Here is an 18,172-nt window from a genome sequence, read left to right as displayed (position 1 = left end):
AAGACGTTTATTACTTCTTGTACCAGCTTTGGCATCCATTTCATCTAGATTTAATTTTTTAAAAATCTCTGCTTGTCTGGCACTGTGTTTCATTCTGTATTTTATTTATTTTAATCTTTTTTATTGTTTAGTCTTATTAATCTTTTCAAAGAACCAGCTTTTGTTTTTATTAATCTTCTGTATTTTTTCTCTATTTCATTGATATCTGCCTTTACCTTTACTATTTTTCTTCCTTCTTGTTTCTTTGAGTTTTCTCTGTGACTCTTTTCTAGTTTCGTAGGCTGAAAAGTTGACTCTTCTATTTTCAACCATTGTTTCCTAAGAAATATGTATAAAACTTTACATATTGCTTTGACTCTATCCCACAAGTTTCGTCATGTGTCGTCTTCATTATCATTCTGTTTTAAAGAATTCTTAATTTTCTTTATGATTTTCTTTTTAACCCAAGGAATTAAGTTTTAATTTTATCGCAGTATAGTTGGAGAACATGTCTGTATAATGGTCCTTTGGAAGTTATTGAGACTTCCTTTATGGACTAATGTAGGGTCTTTATTTTGTTTTTAATTGTTCCACATCTGCCCAGAGGATGTATATTCTGTGTTGAGTCTGGAGTTCTGTGCATGTTCTAATTCGTCACTTTCAGGTTATATGTTAGACATGTGCATATTTATAATGAATATATATTCTTTTTTTCCTTTTATGTATACATAATTTTCTCTTTATCACTAATGATATATGTTTTTATATGTTTATGTACTTTTTAATTAAATCCTTTTTTTTAAATTATTAAGACCATGAACCAGCTTTCTTTGGGTCATATTTACCTGACATATCTTCTTTCATCCTTCATTTTCAGCTTTTCTATGGGCTTTTATCTCCCCATTCTTACCCTCCCTGTCCACAAGCAACCACCGCTCTGCTTTCTGTCACTATAGATTAGTTTGCAGTTTCTGGATTTTATATAAATGGGATCATACATTATGTACTCTTTTTTGGGAGGATGTAGGTCAGGCTTCTTTTACTCAGCATAATTATTTTGAGATTAATCCATGTCAGATGTATCAATAGTTTATTCCTTTATTGTTTAGCTTGCACAGAACACTCATAACCATCATTAATACATGTTTTTTTTTAAACATTTCTCTAAATGTCTTACAGAATGGTAAACACATCCCTTCACTTAAAAAATACTCTTCGCTTTGTAGCAAGCAGGTACCACTTTTACAAACATTGTTATTACAAGTGTAGTACAAGTGTCATGCACTTGTGACATGACAGAGGACCTCTCACATCCATTCCCTGAATAACACTCTTCTCAAAGTATCCTGCACATGCAGTTTTTAAAAACATCTTTATTACATGTGTTTTCATTTTTTCTTTTTCTATTAATACATGTGTTTTAATTTATTTTTTATTGAAATATATTTGTCATATAACATCATCTAAATTTAAAAAGTGTACATTAAATGTTGATTTGATACATTTATATATTGTAATATGATTACCATTGTACCTCTGTTACATCACATAATTATCATTTCTTTTGTGTGGTGGGAATAATTACAGTCTAGTCTCTTAGCAAGTGTGATGATTATAATACAATATTGTTGTCTATATTCACTATACTGTGCATCAGGTCCCCAGGGCTTCCTTATCTACTAGTTGCAAGTTTGTACCATTAACCATCATCTCTCACCATTTTACTCCCTGTTTTTATAAGTTTGGCTTTTTTAGATTCCACATAATAAATGATATCATATACTACTTGTCTTTCTCTGTCTGACTTATCTCACGTAGCATAATGTCCCCAAGGTCCATCCATGTTGTTACAAATGGCAGGATTTCCTTCTCTCTCATGGCTAAAAATTTCATTGTATATACCAAATCTTCTTTATCCATTCATCCATTGACGGGCACTTAGGTTGTTTGCATATCTTGGATATTGTGAATAATGCTGCATAGGAGAATATATATCTCTCTGATTACCTATTTTTATTTCCTTTGGGTATATACCCAGAAGTGGAATTGCTTGATCATATGATAGCTCTATTTTTAATTTTTTGAGGAACCTCCATGTTGTTTTCCATAGTGGCTGTACCAATTTACATTCCCACCAACAGTGCACATGGGTTCTCTTTTCTCCAAATCTTTGCCAACACTTATCTCTTGTCTTTTCAATAATAGCCATTCTGATGGGTCTTGAGGTGATATTTCATTGTGGTTTTGATTTGCATTTCCCTGATGATGAGTGATTTTGAGCATCTTTACATGTACCTGTTAGCCATTTGGACGTCGTCTTTGGAAACATGTCTGTTTAGTTCCTCTGCCCATTTATTTTTATTTTTATTTTTTTTTCCTGCTTTATCTCCCCAAACCCGCCCTGTACACAGTTATATATCTTAGTTGCAGGTCCTTCCAGTTGTGGGATGTGGGACGCCACCTCAACGTGGCCTGACAAGCAGTGCCATGTCCGCGCCCAGGATCCAAACCCTGGGCCGCCACAGCGGAGCGCGCGAACTTAACCACTCAGCCACGGAGCCAGCCCCTCTTCTGCCCATTTAATCGGATTGTTTTGTTGTTGTTGTTATTGAGTTGTGTGAGTGCTTTATATATTTTGGATATTAACCCCTTATCTGATATATGGTTTGCAAATGTTTTCTCCCATTCTGAGGTTGCCTTTTCATTTTTTTTCATTGTTTCTTTTGCTGTGCAGAAGCTTTTTAGTTTGAGGTAGTCCAACTTGCTTTTGTTGTTTATTTTTGCTTTATTTGTTTATGCTTTTGGTGTCATATCCAAAAAATAATTGCCAAGACCAGTGTTGAGAAGCTTCTTCCCTATGTTTTCTTCTAGGAGTCTTAGGTTTCAGGTCATATGTTTAAGTCTAATCCATTTTGAGTTAGTTTTTCGAGTCGTGTGACATAGGGTCCTATTTCATTGTTCTGCATGTTTTTTTTCAGTTTTCCCAACACCATTTATTGAAGAAACTCTCCTTTCCCCATGGGGTGTTCTTGGCTCCCTTGTCAAATATTACTTAACTGTATATGTGAGTTTTATTTCTGGGCTCTCTATTCATTTCTATTGGTCTGTGTGTCTATTTTTATGCCTGTACCATGCTGTGTTAATTAGTATAGCTTTGTAGTGTAGTTTAAAATCCATAAGTGTGATTTGTCCTCTGGCTTTGTTCTTCTTTCTCAGGATTGCTTTGGCTATTTGGTGTCTCTTGTGGTTCCACACAAATTTTAGGACTGTTTTTTTATTTGTGTGAAGAATGCTGTTTGAAGTTAGATAAGGATTGCCTTAAATCTATAGATGGCTTTTGGTAGTGTGGGCATTTTAACGATATTAATCCTTCTGATCCATGAATACAGCATGTCTTTCCATTTGTTTGTTTCTTCTTCAATTTCTTTTAACAAACTCTTGTAATTTTCATTGTACAGATCTTTCACTTTCTTGGTTAAATTTATTCCTAGGTATTCTTTAATCAGCATGATTATTTTGAGATTAATCCATGTTGCATTTATCAATAGTGTATTCCTTTTCATTGCTGAGTAGTATCCCATTGTTCATACCAATGTGTTTATCCATTCTCTGTTGATAGACATTTGGATTATTCCCTCATTGTAGTTTTAATTTGCATTCCCCTAATGACTAATGCTGTTGAACGTTTTTTCATATGCTTATTTGCCATATGCTTATTGTCTTTGATGAAGTGTCTGTTCAAATCTCTTATTGATTTTTTTATTGTTTTTGTTTTCTTACTGTTGTATTTTTAGAGTTCTTTATGTATTCTGGATATAAATCCTTTATCAGATATGTGATTTACAAATATTTTCTCCTAGTCTATGACTTGTCTTCTCATTCTCTTAACAGTATTTTTCAAAGAACAGAAGTTGTTAATTTTGATTAAGTCCAGTTTATCAATTTTTTTTCTTTTATGGATCATGTCTTTAGTGCTGTGTCTAAACTTTGCTTAATCCAAGGTCACAAAGATTATTTCCTCTGTTTTCTTCTAGAAAATTTATTGTTTTCAGCTTTACATTTAGGTTTATGATCATTTTGAGTTAATTTTTGTATGTGGTGCAAAGTGTAGATCAAGTTTTAATTTTTTACACGTGGATATCCAATTGTTCCAGCAACTTGGTTCTTTTTTATGATTTCTTTTTGTATATTTATATTGCTATTATCCTCACCTCTGTAAGCATATTTATCAAGACTATTTTAAATTCTTGGTCTGCAGCATAGGTCAGATTTCCCAGGAAACAGATTCTGAGCTGAGATTTGGTTGCAAGAAGTGAGAGAAGTAGAAATGAGCAGAGAGAGAAGGTGAACTGTGATGCAATTGCAGCAGAAGCCTTGGCCACTTCTGTGCAGAGCTCGAAAGCTAGGATGGCCCTTCAGAGATGTTCCAGTTGAGGTTAGAGAGCTAGGCCATTGTACCTCTGCATCTATCAGAATTCGATGTGGGCTCCCCTCACTTAGGGAGTGGAACCATCGGTAAGGAAGCTCCCTTGACCAAGGGCAATTCCTAGAATGCCGACAACAGCCAATACTCCCAGTAGCTGGGGTAATGAGTACCTCATTCTTACAGGGGAGATCTGGGCAGCACACTATACTATCCACTCAGTCTGTTCTAAGACTTCTGCTTCAGAGGTTGTGTTTCTTTTACTCTTCATGTATCTAATTATTTTGACTTATGAGGTTATATTCCCCTAAAGATGTCAGCTACTTTGCCTAGTACTGTGTATTGGAAAAGGACCAAAGGCCAGTTCCTAATCCATGTCAGTTCCAGTAAGAGAGAGAGGGGATGAGCTCCAGGGTGGAGAATTCAGGCACCCTGAACCAAGGTTGATCACCAGGCAAATCCTAGTCAGGATTTTACCTTTGATGCTGGTAATGGTTATGTAGTTGATTTTTATGTATTAATCATCAATCTTGCTGAATTCTCATACTAGTTCTAATAATCTGTATGTCAGTTCTCTTGGACTTTCTATGCAGATAGTGATATCATCTCTTAAGAATAACAGTTTCTTGGGGCCAGCTTGGTGGTGTAGTGCTTAGGTTTGCATGCTCCACTTCAGCAGCCCGGGGTTCACAGTTTCAGATCCTGGGCACAGACCTATACACCACTCATTAAGCCATGCTGTGGCAGTGTCCCACATACAAAATAGAGGAAGATTGGCACAGATGTTAGCAACAATCTTCGAGAAGCAAAAAGAGGAAGACTGACAACAGATGTTAGCTCAGAGTCACTCTTTCACACCAAAAAAAAAGAATAACAGTTTCTTCCTTTCCAGTTATATATACACACACACAGTAGTCCCCTCTTATCTGCAGTTTCACTTTCCATGGCTTTAGTTACCCTTGGTCAACTGTGGTCTGAAATTTCTAAATGGAAAATTCCAGAAATAATTCATAGGTTTTAAATTGCATGCTGATCCGAGTAGTGTCCTGAAATCTTGTGGTCCCACTCCATCTGGCCCAGGACATCAATCATCCCTTTGTCTAGTGTGTTCACACCGTATATGTTACCCACCCATTAGTCACTTAGTAGCCATCTCGGTTATCAGATCAATTGTCATGGTATCACAGTGTTTGTGTTCAAGTAATCCTTATTTTACTTAATAATGACCCCAAAGTGCAAGAGTATAGTGATGGTGGCAATTCAGATATGCCAAAGAGAAGCTATAAAGTACTCGCTTTAAGTGAAAAGGTGAAAGTTCTTGACTTAATAAGGAAAGAAGAAAATCATATGCTAAGATCTACAGTAACTTTTATTATGGTATATTGTTATAATTGTTCTATTTTATTATTATTGTTGTTAATCTCTTACCATGCCTAATTTATAAATTTTAAAAAACGTAATACATATGGGGTTCAGTACTATCTGTGGCTTCAGGCATCCAATGGGATCTTGGAACACATCCCTGTGGATAAGGGGGGACTGCCGTATATAATTTTAAAGATTTTTTCTTATTGCACTGGCAAAGTCTTTAGTACAATGATGAATGACTTTAAAGGTATTTCTTCTAATGTTTCACCATTAAATAGGGTGTTTGCTGTGAGTTTTTTATATATACCCTTTTATCAGAATAAAGAAGTTTCCTTCTATTGCTTATTTGCTCACTTTCTTTTTTAAAATCTTGAATGGATATTGAGTTTTATCAAATGCTTTTTCTGCATCTGTTGAGGTGATCATATGGTTTTTCTCTTTTAATCTTTAATGTAGTAAATTACATTCATATTTAAAATTTTATTTTTTTACTGAGATAAAATTCACATAACAAAATTCATCATTTGAGCCATTTAAAATAGTGTACAATTCATTGGTTTTTGGTATAGTCACAATATTGTGCAACCATCACCACTATATAATTCCAGAACATTTCTATCTCATATATTTTTTTCACTGTTAAACTATTCTTTCATTCCTTGGATTAACCCAACTTAGTCGTGGTATATATTCTTTTTTCAATACATTGCTGGATTTGTGCAGAATCATTCTTTACAGTTTTCATTGTAATGAAATTTTGTCACTGTTTTGTTGGTTCTTCTCACAGCATCTCTGGAAGCTGATGGTAGAAGAGTCAGATTTACTGGGTCAACTGAAGGTAATAGCTTAGCTGTTCTTTTAACTCTTAAAATGATGCTGGTAGGCAATGACTTCATTCTTTAGTCTCTCCTGAGAGCACTGGTTGCCTATACCCAGACTTCCGGAGTGGCCTCATATGTCCTCACCCAAGTGGGCAAACTACCTAATGCTACAACTCTACTATGGTACAAAGCTTTGGGTGTCTACTTTATTCTGGCATAATATAATTGTGTTTTCATTGAATAAATGATCCCAAGACACACCATTTATCTTGCCACGAGGAACTGCTAAATATGCCCTTTTGAAATGCCAGAAGCCTATATCCTTTTAAGGGTTGGGCTCAAACTGATGAGAATGGAAATTATATGTAAAATTCTCTTAGCTATAGATAGTGAGGAGCTTCTGGGCCTGCTGGATTACTGAATTGTAAATTGAAATTTTCTCCGCAGATCATTAAAGACTTTTACCTTCTGGGACGTGGAGAACTGTTTCAGGCCTTCATTGACACAGCTCAACACATGTTAAAAACACCACCCACTGCAGTAACCGAACATGGTAATTGCCTGGTGGGCCTGCGAATTCCCAGCTTACTGAAGTTGTAGGATATTTCTTGGCTGCTTTTGAGCCATTTAGGCCAGTTCCATAGAGGAGCAGCCTGGTGAGTTACAGAGCAGTGTTTCCAAAGATGGAAGGCCCTTTCAGGTAGGCTTCATGCTGAGGTCGTTAGGAGCACCATCTTGGTTTGTGACCCTTCCTGGAAGAGTTGGTATAAGCCTTCAAACAAGGTATTTTATCTCATCAGATTACAGCCATATATGGGACTTACTGCCAGTTGCCACTTACTGTATTAGAATTCTTTAGGTTGTGAATGATGGGCTCTTTGATGGCTTTACAGTCCCATCTGGTCTCATGGCCACCAACAGCTCCCAGGAACATGCCTCACAGTGTCTACTGGAGGAGCCAAACCCAGTCTCTCTGGTAGTAAGTTGAAGAATTCTAGAGGATGGGTTTTGATTAGCCCAACCCAGATCACATATTGGCATAGATCAAAGAGGTCAGACACTTAGATATGCCTGCTTCAATAAAGTGTTCACCCTTAACCAGCTGATGACCATTCCCATCCAAACTACATAAGTAGAGTCAGGTAAGGATCAGAGTCAAAAAAAAAAGAGAATGTGGTGGGCGGGGGGAAAAGGTTACTGTTTTTCTAGCTTTATAAAACAATAGATGTCCACTGTACTTACATGGGACTTTTTTGGTTGCACACATCAGAAAATCCAATTCAAACTCACTTAAAGAAAAAAAAAGAATTTATTGATTCTCATTACTGAAAAAAGGTCAGAGGTATGATAGCTTTAGGCAAAGTGTGATCCAGTGGCTCCCGTGACGCCTTCAGGACTTGGTGTCATTCCGTCTTTCACCTCTGCCTTTCTTCTCTGACAGGCCTGCTCCATACAGTAGTAAGATGGCCTCCAACCAAGCTCACATCTTACTAGGTCCCTGTTTATCATGAAAAAAAGAGCTTCACTCTTTCAGAGTCTGAAATGAGCCTCTGGATTGGGCTGGCTTGGGTCATGTCATGTTCATATCCCTAAACAAAATAGTCTAACGAGCAAAAGTATTACATTACACTTGATCATGCCTTGGTCACTTGCCTACGCCTAGGATCAGACACTGTCAATCCCACTGGAACCAGACGGATTGTACTAGGCAGGGGTAATTCTCCAAGAAAAATCAGGGTGCTGTTACCAGCAAGAGGAGGAGGAATGCATGCTAGTCAGGTGAAAGCAACCGATATCTACTGCGCCCTGCTGTTAGTGTTAGGCAGGCTGGGGGAGAAGTAGAAAGCCAGAGGAGCCTAGGTTTGTTATGTAGCCAAGCGTTCTTGTCAGCCCGTGTGTTCTTTCTTGCAGATGTGAATGTGGCCTTCCAGCAGTCAGCACACAAAGTGCTGCTAGACGATGACAACCTTCTCCCTCTGTTGCACTTGACAATTGAGTATCATGGAAAGGAGCATAAAGGTTTGCCATTCTTTCTTCTACCTTTCTGCTCCTGCTGGTCATCATCTGTTCTTCCATCCACCTCCACAGAAACCATATCATTTTGGACCTTAGAAGTCACCTAGGCAAGTGCCCTAATTTTATAATGGGAGAAAAGGGAAGTCTAAAGAGGCCAAGTGAGATGCCCAGGTCTCAGTTTTTGTTTTTCTTTCATCATCCTGCTGGAATGATCTCTGTTCATTTCCAGCCACAAGATTTTAAGGCTGAAAAAAGGATCTCTAAAAGACCTCCTAAAATAGCCTCACAGAGAAGTTTCCTTGCCTTCTGCAAACCCGTCTCGTATCCCCTTTATGCTTCTGACACTGCAGGCTCGAGTGCATCAATGTTATTCACCTTGTTGAAGCTCTGGTTCTAGATTAGCAAAATCATTTCTTCTCTTACAGATGCTACTCAGGCAAGAGAAGGGCCTTCTCGGGAAACTTCTCCCCGGGAAGCCCCTGCATCTGGCTGGGCGGCCCTAGGTCTCTCCTACAAAGTGCAGTGGCCACTACACATTCTCTTTACCCCTGCTGTCCTGGAAAAGTGAGTATTTCTGAGTTTCTCACAAGTAAATCTTACCCACCTTACTTCCACTTTTTTTTTTTTTTTTTGAGAAAGATTAGCCCTGAGCTAACATCTGCTGCCAATCCTCCTCTTTTTGCTGAAGAAGACTGGCCCTGAGCTAACATCCGTGCCCATCTTCCTCTACTTTTTATGTGGGTTGCCTGCCACAGTATGGCTTGATAAGCAGTGCGTAGGTCCACGCCTGGGATCCGAACCAGCAAACCCCGGGCTGCCGAAGTGGAGAACACAAACTTAACCTCTATGCCACTGGGCTGGCCCCCCACCTTACTTCCAGTGGAAGAAATTAGCAGGAATAGAATTGGTGGGAGCAAAAAAGCCACTCAACTAGTTTGTAACAGTCTATAAATCAGAGGTTGCAAACTCAAATGCCTTCAGGGGCTTGGCAGAAAACATTAAAGCTGCAGATGTGAGACAGTGGGGGGTGGTGGATGCTGGAATGAACAGGAGGGTCAAATTCTTAAAATGATCAGAGTTTGTTTTTTTTAATCACAAAATAACAATTTATAGGCTGCCAGTTTGTGACCTCTGGAAAATGCAGTCTCAGCCACCACATTGAGAGTCTGGCCCTTGATAATTCTATCAGACTGACAAGGTTCCTCCCTAACTTGTAATTTTCTGTTGATTCACTTGGGAAGACTTGCCAAGCCCAAGTGTTTGCTGTGGACTTTAGCCACTGGGGAGAAGATCACCTCCTCACCCCCAGGGAGAGGCAATGGGGGCAGCCAAGCTAGGTGGTAGAGTAAAGGAGCTGGACCAAGGTGGTAAGAGACTCTCTTGGATCAGCTTTGGTCTTTATCCCGAGAGCCTGCCAAATGCCACCGCTCGGCCCCATCAGGAGCTGATGTCCCCAAACCAGAGGGAACTAGAGCACTAGGGAGAGGAGGCAGGGGAAGCATACTTGGCAGGTGGTGGCCTTGGAAATCCATCCCCACCTCAAAATCCACTTCAAGGATTTCCCAAATCCTGTTACAGGTTCCGGCCCTGGCCCCTGGCCCGGCAGGAGGAGGGAAGCTGTCCTGCTCAGGCTAAAGGAATGGAGAAAATGGAAACAAACAGAAGCACCCCTCTTCCTCCCTGTTCCTGTTCACAACCGTCTCTACTTTTTTGGGGTAGAGCAGCTTAGGGTACAACAGGCTAGGCATAAACTGGAAAAGACAGGCTGGTTCAGGAAGAAGATTCTGTGGCAGGTTCAGAGCCCATAGCCTCACCTAAATAAGTTGCATGGACCTTGTCCAGAGAGCCTTCAAAACACCAGAGCTCCAGGAGACCCACAGGCAAACAGTCCACTGACCTCTCCTGACATGCTCTTAACACCCTTGAAATACAGCTAAGAAGTATTTTTAAAAACTTTTTATTATGAAAATTTCCAAATAAAAACAAAAGTATGGACTACAATGAACTCTTATGTACGCATTATCCAGCTTCAGTAACCATCAACATTATGTTACTTGTTTCATCCCCTCTTTTTTTTCGCTAGAGCCTTTTAAAGCAAATCCCCGACATGCCATTTCACTCCATCACTATGGAATTCAAAAAAGGCATGTTTTTAACATAATTATAATGCCATTATCACACTCAATAAAATTAATAATAATTCCATATTATCTAACATCCAGTCCACACTGACATTTCCCCAGTTATCTAAAAAATGTCTTTTGATGGTTGGGTTTGTTCAGATCAGAATCTAACAAGATGTACTATTTTCAAAATGTTCCATTAGAAGTAGGTAATTTTTAAAGCCAAATGGAATTGGACTGTCTTCTGCAAACCTGCCTAAGGATGGGCAAATAGACCCTGTTCCAGCAGGAGTCAGCTGCTCTTCCCATGAGTCTTCTCAGTACCAGGGCTCAGCATTAGGCAATGAGCCCCTGAGCTAGTTGGGACGTTGATCTCAGTGAGGGGAGCCCTTAATTTTATTTTCTCTTTTTTGGGCTTCAGGACAGAGAATCAGATTAACCAAAATCCTTGGTTCCTAACACATTCTTATGATTGGTCCATGCAAGACCCTCCTTCCTTCCTTCCTTCTTACACACATACACGCCATAAAACCACTTCCCAGCACAAAAGCTAGAACACTGACAGTAATGTCCATCCGCCTGTGTGGTCCTTCCAGTCCTGCCCCTCATCTCCCCCAACCCAAAGTGACCACTCTCCTAACTTCCATGTTTTCTCTCCTTTTATATATAGTTTTATAACACCTAAATATTTTCCCCAAAAAGTATACTTTTTTCTATTTAGTTGTTTTAAGCATTATAAAAAAGGGTACCAGGCTATATGTAATCTTTTGAGATTTTCCTCTTTCATTCAAAACCATTTTGCTAGGAGTAATTGTGTTGTGATGTACAGCTGAAGTTAGTTAATTTTGACATTAATTTTGACAGATCATTAATTTTTATGGAATATGTAATATCCCATCATATAAATAAACCAGAGTTTATTTGTCCTCACCTCTAGCTATTCTTATTTCTTTCCTGCCTTTTTGGGGAGGGGTGGGTGGCACAAAGTCCTAGGGTCTCTCAGTTGTGGGGCTGGGGAGTGAAGTTTTTCTCTCAGCCTGCTGTTTCTGTCCTAGGTACAACGTTGTTTTCAAGTACTTACTGAGTGTGCGCCGGGTACAAGCTGAACTGCAGCACTGCTGGGCCCTCCAGATGCAGCGCAAGCACCTCAAGTCCAACCAGACCGATGCGGTCAAGTGGCGCCTAAGAAATCACATGGCATTCTTGGTGGATAATCTTCAGTACTATCTCCAGGTCTGTGCCAAAGGACGAGTAGAAGGAAGGGGTATGAAAAGAAGTCCAGGAGGTTGGCAAGAATTACTGAAGAGGGACTGTAATCCTGCCTTTGATGAAATGCTGGGGTTTGAGAAAATTCACTTGTATCACTAGGCATGTTTCTTGGGGCATTTTAGAGGAAAGTGGAAATAAATGGGTGAAGGAGAATGAGGAGTTAGGGTCCTTATGAGCAAGGCATTATTTAATTATTGTTGACTTGACTCTTATTTTATAGTTGGTTCTAACTTCTGGAATCCTATAGGACTTAACCAAGTCAGTCAGCGGAGGGGACTGGGCTGGGGCACGGGGAGGGGGGTCTGCCAGGACATTGGAGGTTGTTAGGAATTAGGCAGATAACTTGCTACAGAGCTAGGCAACATAATGCTATCTTTGGTCACCCTTACAGTGGCTTGGATAGGAAGAAGATGAGGAGGGGCAAAGGATTTTTATTTCATCCTGTCAGGCATCTTAATGTCCTTGAGTGCATAGAATATGCAGGGTGCTAAAATTACTTGTAATTTTACACAAATAAAATTTTACCTGTCTATCAGGTAGATGTGCTGGAGTCTCAGTTCTCACAGCTGCTTCATCAAATCAATTCTACCCGAGACTTTGAAAGCATCCGACTGGCTCATGACCACTTCCTGAGCAATTTGCTGGCTCAGTCCTTTATCCTGTTGAAACCTGTAAGTAGGGCTGGGGGTTTCCTCACACTGCCTCTAGGCTGACTGTCCCTTTCAGCACTTTGAGTCCCCAGGATGTGGGACTATCATTAAGCAATTGGTCAGCCTCCATTTTTCAACATTTTTAACAACTTACAAAGCAAAACTAAAAGGGAATGTTAAAAGGGAACTTAAATGTCTTTGAATTTCTGAAATATTATATCATACGATGTGGTGAGCAACTATAGATGAAAGAATATGTGCTTAACTCTCAGAAGGATTTGAATTAATTTGAAAACCTTTCTGACTGAACAGAAAGCCCAATGAAAAGCATATAGCATTTACTTTCTTAGAAATCTTTTGGATCAGGATCATCCAGTTGTTTGAAAGTTTTCACAGACAAGTGGAGTAGTGTCTCCCTCTCTCTATGTATGTGTCTGTGTAGGTATGTACACATGTGTGGACATATATCTCCTTCAGGGAAGTTATTCTCAACCTTGGCTCCACATCGGAACCATCTGGGAGCTGTAAAACATCTAGGACCCAGAAGACGTAAATGAGAATCCCTGAAGTGGGATCCAGGCACCAGTATTTTCCAAAGCTCCCAAATTGGTTCTAATTCCAGAATAAAAGCCAGGAAAATTGAAGTGATCCCTTATAGTTTTTTTTTTTTTCTTTTAAACATTGACACCTGAGCTAACATCTGTTGCCAACCTTTTTTTTTTTCTCCCTTCTCCCCAAAGCCCCCCAGTACGTAGTTGTATATTCTAGTTGTAGGTCCTTCTGGCTCTGCTGTGTGGGACGCCACCTCAGCATGGCTTGATGAGCAGTGCTAGGTCCATACCCAGGATCCAAACTAGCAAAACCCTGGGCTGCCAAAGTGGAATGCACAAACTTAACCACTCGGCTGCGGGGCCGGCCCCTATAGTTTCTAGTATAACAGTTACACTTTATCTCTGATGACAGCTCATTATTATTCCTCAGTTGTGCCATACCACAAGCACTACAGACTTCTCTTTTGTTCGGGTATTTGGGAGAGTGAGTTATATAGATGCTACTCCAAAGGGTTCTGTGAACTGAAAATAACCAAGAACCATTGTGACAGGTAGACTCCTTGTGTGGCATGAGTGCATCCTTGGGGAAAAGCAGAATATCAGAGCAAATGGTCATCAGTAAATATTTATTGAGTGCTTACTATGTGCAAGGCACTGGGGATACAAAGAGGTATAAGTCATGGCTCTGCCCTTAAGGAGCTCACAATCTAGTTGGAGAAACAAGACATACATACATACACAGATCTGTAACAACACAGCTGACCTGAACAAATGCCACATGAACAATACAGATAATATACAGGCAAGAGATCGGGGGGTCACTAAAGGTTATTGTAGGGAAGGGAGCGCTCCCCTGAGAGAGTGGGACTTGAACTGGCATTAAAGAGGAGAGTATCCTGTGCACAGGAAACAACACTGAGAACAAAGCTCGAGGCAGGAGTCCACTCAGTGACTAGTGTAATGTGGCTTGAGTGGAGGTTTTGTGGCGGGGTGAGTAGGAGAGTGGATAGCATTTTTGCCTGGAAGGGAAGTTTTACACATGTTACATGTTGAAGGGCTGGTAGGACTTGCATGTGGCGTTGTCTCTCCTGAGGTCAGATGTGGGAGAATGGGAATAAGTTCATTCTTAGATTATTTTCCCAAATCTTTAATGTCACAGATGTATCTTCCTTCTTTTCCTAATGCCAACTCTGTTTCCTGGGTAGGTGTTTCACTGCCTGAACGAAATCCTAGATCTCTGTCACAGCTTTTGCTCACTGGTCAGTCAGAACCTGGGCCCACTGGACGAGCGTGGGGCCGCCCAGCTGAGCATCCTGGTGAAGGTGAGTCTGCCTGGCCATTGGAAGTATGCAGCCTTGTCCAAAGGATAGAGGTGGTTTTGTCAGTGGGGAATCATGATCTTTCCCTCTGAGTCAATAAAACATTTCCCCAATACATACACACAGAAATAACAATACAAAGATAAAAATATTGGTATCAGTTGATTTTGAAGCAGATAATTATGTGCTGCCTCAGTGTTCAAAAACGGTTCAGCCTTGAATAGTTTATTCAGCCCACTTTCTCCTCACTTCCTTGAACTAACCCTATATTTCACTGAGATTATAATTATCTGCCTGTAACAAAAACACACTGGCTCTCCCCAAGCCTGGTACATGACAGAATACATTAATTTGAAACCAGCTGCCAGATCCCTACTGAGAATTAGAGAGTACTTTCATAGGAAGCCATGCATTCTGTGGACTCACTATAGGAAGTAATTTTAGGAGCTAACAGAAATGGGAATGTGAGAAGGCCAGTTGGTGCTCTAGAAGTTTTGAGCAAAGCTTTTCCAAGGAATGCTCCCTGCCCCTTCACTCCACATGGGTAGCTGGTGAGTCTAAGAGGAATGACAGCTTGAGTCCTTCTCTCTGCAGGGCTTTAGCCGCCAGTCTTCGCTCCTATTCAAGATTCTCTCCAGTGTGCGGAATCATCAGATCAACTCGGATTTGGCTCAACTGCTATTACGACTGGATTATAACAAATACTACACCCAGGCTGGCGGAACTCTGGGCAGGTAGGAACAACACTTGGGGACCTCAGTGGATTCTTTGTGTGTGTGGCTTTTTAATGAATTGTAGAATTCCAGAACTGGAAGGAGACTTTAGCCATCATCTAGTCCAAATAGCCTCATTTTATAAACAAGGAAATTAAGGCTCAGAGAGATAAAGAACTGTATCTGATCATCTTTAATAATTTCAGTGAAGATGATTTCCCAGTAAAAGTCATCATCATAGTGAAATACTAAAGCTCCTGATGCTGAGATAGCTTGCAAGTTCTTGGCTAGGTTGTGTATTGCTGCGCTGAGAGGCAGCGTGGCTTCAGTTCCCAGTTCTGACATTAGCTATGCAGCCAAAGGCATCCTGCCTCACCAGGCCCCAGCCACCGTGTCTGTGAAAGGAGGGGACCGCCCCTTCTAACTCTACACGTTTTTTTAAATCTAATAGTGAGATTCAGTGCTAGTTGCTTCTCCCAGGTTTGCCCCATTCAAAAAAGCACTTTATTGTTCTTCTCTCGCTGAAATGTCCTCAAGTGGATTAAAGAAACTTTGCCTTTTAAGATGACACTACCTAGATCACAGGTTGCCCTGATTCATAATTCTTTGAAGAAAATCTTAGGAAAGGATGATATTTGATGAGGTTCTTTTTTTCTTTTGTAGTTTCGGGATGTGAAAATTTCTGGCTCACAAACTGAAATAACAGTCAATCCTACTGCATTCCCAAGTCTGTAACAGAAGATTCAAAACAAACACCCGTTCTCTAGCCCCTCACCAATGTCTGCAGCCTACTGAGAGGGCTCTGCCTTTTCTCCTAGAAGCAATTACTGAACATCCGTGGGTACAAATCCTGCCCCTTGTTCCCATGTGGAAGGGCCTGCCCACCTTAGGGGGGGCTCTTAACTTGTCCACCAAGGAGGACATGTGGCATCAGCTCTCCCTCTGCTGACCATGCAAAATCCGTTACACTGAGAACACTTGTCGGAGATGTTCATTTACTGAGCACCTACTGTGTGGCTAGGCAAGCAGCAAGAGACAGGGCAGTAAGTAATACAGATCAGAAAGTTAAATATTTCATGGCTCATGTGAAAAGGGAATTATATTTATAAATAGGTCCACTGCTGGATGTTACCACTAAGCAAAAAAGGCACCAGGTAAGCTAGGCTTCCCCTCACCCCACAGACCTTTCCTCCTTCAGAAAATTGAAATTGAGAGTCTTCCATCCTTAGGGATCTTCAAAACCAAATCTAAAGAATTTTACCAATAACTTCCAATTAATTATTTCAGATTGGTAAAAGGGTAATTCTAGCTATTGACAATGTATTTAAAGTCTTCTTCCCCTTTACAAAGAAAAAAGGTCCTTAAAAAATTGCAGGTCTAATTATCCCATCTGGGAAGAACCACAGGAGTTGAGGTTCTCCTAATCCAGCCCAACCATCACTGGTGATCATTAATGTTCCTATCAGTGTGAACCAAAATCAATACTCATGGAAAAACTCCCTCCAAACTGAAAAAGAATGCAGCATTCTGGTCCTCATCTCTACATCTTCTCCCACATAATACATACCCTAATTCCCTGCAGTTGTCGGCTATAGATGACCCCTTCCACTGCTGCCTCTGGAGCAGAGGTTAGCAAACTACAGCCCGCCACCTGTTTTTGTAAATAAAGTTTTATTGGAATGTAGCCACACACTATTGTCTGTGGTTGGTTTCATGCTATCATGGCAGAGGTGAGTAGTTTTGACATACCAAATGGCCCACAAGGCCTAAAATATTAACTATTTGGCAGAATAAAATTTTAACCACTGCTTTAGAGAATGCGAGGACATCAAGAGGCATGATGTTAGGGGAAGGGAAGGAATAGCTTCCAACAACGGTGACAACAATAATAGTTATAAAATTTGGGGCAGCTGGTAGATCTTCTAACATTTCCAGGTGTTATCACTGTGTTTATCATCAAGCTTACAGTCATGGACCATTCACAGCAACTGTTCCTTCTCCCTTTTAGCTCTGAGACTAGAGTACCCACAGGTCAGATGTTAGTGAGCTCAACTCTAAAGAGTTTTTTTTAATTGCCAAGAAACTTAGAGCTATGCCTAATTCCACTCAACTTTTGGCACAACTATTAATCTGGGCCTACAGTAAAATCAGGATTGTGGAAGTACTGAATTTTAGACAACGCAGAATAACCTTTTGACAGTGATGCCACAGAAAACTTTAAAATTCACTCCTTTTCATTTTCCTTGGCTAGCTGTCCTCCTATAATGAACAAGCCTATTGAAAACTACAGAAAAGGTAATATGTTTGTCTTGCTATTTATTCTGAGGTTAAGCTCAAAGAAAGGGAGGAAGAAATCCCAATTACTACAACCAAAGAGATTCAATGTTTATTTTATCATAAAAGTCCAGCAAATAAAACTATATACAAGATCCATGCAAGGAATCCAGTTACACACAAGACACATTTAAAACCTGGTTAAAACACAATCTCCACAACAGCAGGGAATAAAACCAGTAAGACCAAGTATCCTTAGTGAGAAACATAATCGTGTTTATATTTTGGATGCTGCTTGAATCCAATTCTCTCCCCAACAATGAGGCACTGGATCACCCACTCTTGTGACACCACAGGCAGCTGCAATGCTTCAGCACACTTCAGCACCGAGGCTGGGCATGAGGGGTCCGTCACCACCACATCAAATACCCCTAAAGCAATATCTGCAGGAAGTAGGGGAAGGTGAACGAGGAAAGGAGACTCACTTTAGCCCTCCATTAAAAAGACAGATGTGCCTTCTAGCCAGTACATCCCACTCTGCCCAATCTAAAGCCCTTTATGTGAAAAACACGCTACTAATCACAACCAAGTTATAATCACTATATGCTGACTTTGTAGAAATGTTTAGCATATATACCACTGGACACCAGGAGAAGCATAAATAGC

The 18,172-nt window shown here is 40.1% G+C and overlaps 2 protein-coding genes across 5 annotated transcripts in view; one reads left to right on the top strand and one right to left on the bottom strand.

Annotated features, from left to right (window-relative positions):
* Window positions 1–16,922, top strand: part of TUBGCP4 (tubulin gamma complex component 4) — a 34,723-nt gene extending 17,801 nt beyond the window's left edge. The window contains exons 10-18 of the mRNA XM_001503141.6: window positions 6,558–6,608; window positions 7,039–7,144; window positions 8,503–8,610; window positions 9,033–9,171; window positions 11,786–11,963; window positions 12,536–12,670; window positions 14,406–14,522; window positions 15,114–15,253; window positions 15,896–16,922. Of these exons, the coding sequence (XP_001503191.1) occupies window positions 6,558–6,608; window positions 7,039–7,144; window positions 8,503–8,610; window positions 9,033–9,171; window positions 11,786–11,963; window positions 12,536–12,670; window positions 14,406–14,522; window positions 15,114–15,253; window positions 15,896–15,908 (987 nt within the window). The 3' untranslated portion in view covers window positions 15,909–16,922. The remainder of the gene's footprint in view (window positions 1–6,557; window positions 6,609–7,038; window positions 7,145–8,502; window positions 8,611–9,032; window positions 9,172–11,785; window positions 11,964–12,535; window positions 12,671–14,405; window positions 14,523–15,113; window positions 15,254–15,895) is intronic.
* Window positions 13,810–18,172, bottom strand: part of TP53BP1 (tumor protein p53 binding protein 1) — a 91,585-nt gene continuing 87,222 nt past the window's right edge. For all 4 annotated transcript variants that reach the window (XM_001503100.7, XM_005603095.4, XM_005603093.4 and 1 more), the window contains one exon: window positions 13,810–17,949. In XM_001503100.7, coding sequence (XP_001503150.2) covers window positions 17,762–17,949 — 188 coding nt within the window. In that variant the 3' untranslated portion in view covers window positions 13,810–17,761. The remainder of the gene's footprint in view (window positions 17,950–18,172) is intronic.

This window comes from Equus caballus, chromosome 1 (assembly GCF_041296265.1).
Source record: "Equus caballus isolate H_3958 breed thoroughbred chromosome 1, TB-T2T, whole genome shotgun sequence".
NCBI lineage: Eukaryota > Metazoa > Chordata > Mammalia > Perissodactyla > Equidae > Equus > Equus caballus.
The sequence above is the reverse complement of the archived record's forward strand: the minus strand, read 5'-3'. Positions and strand labels throughout refer to the sequence as shown.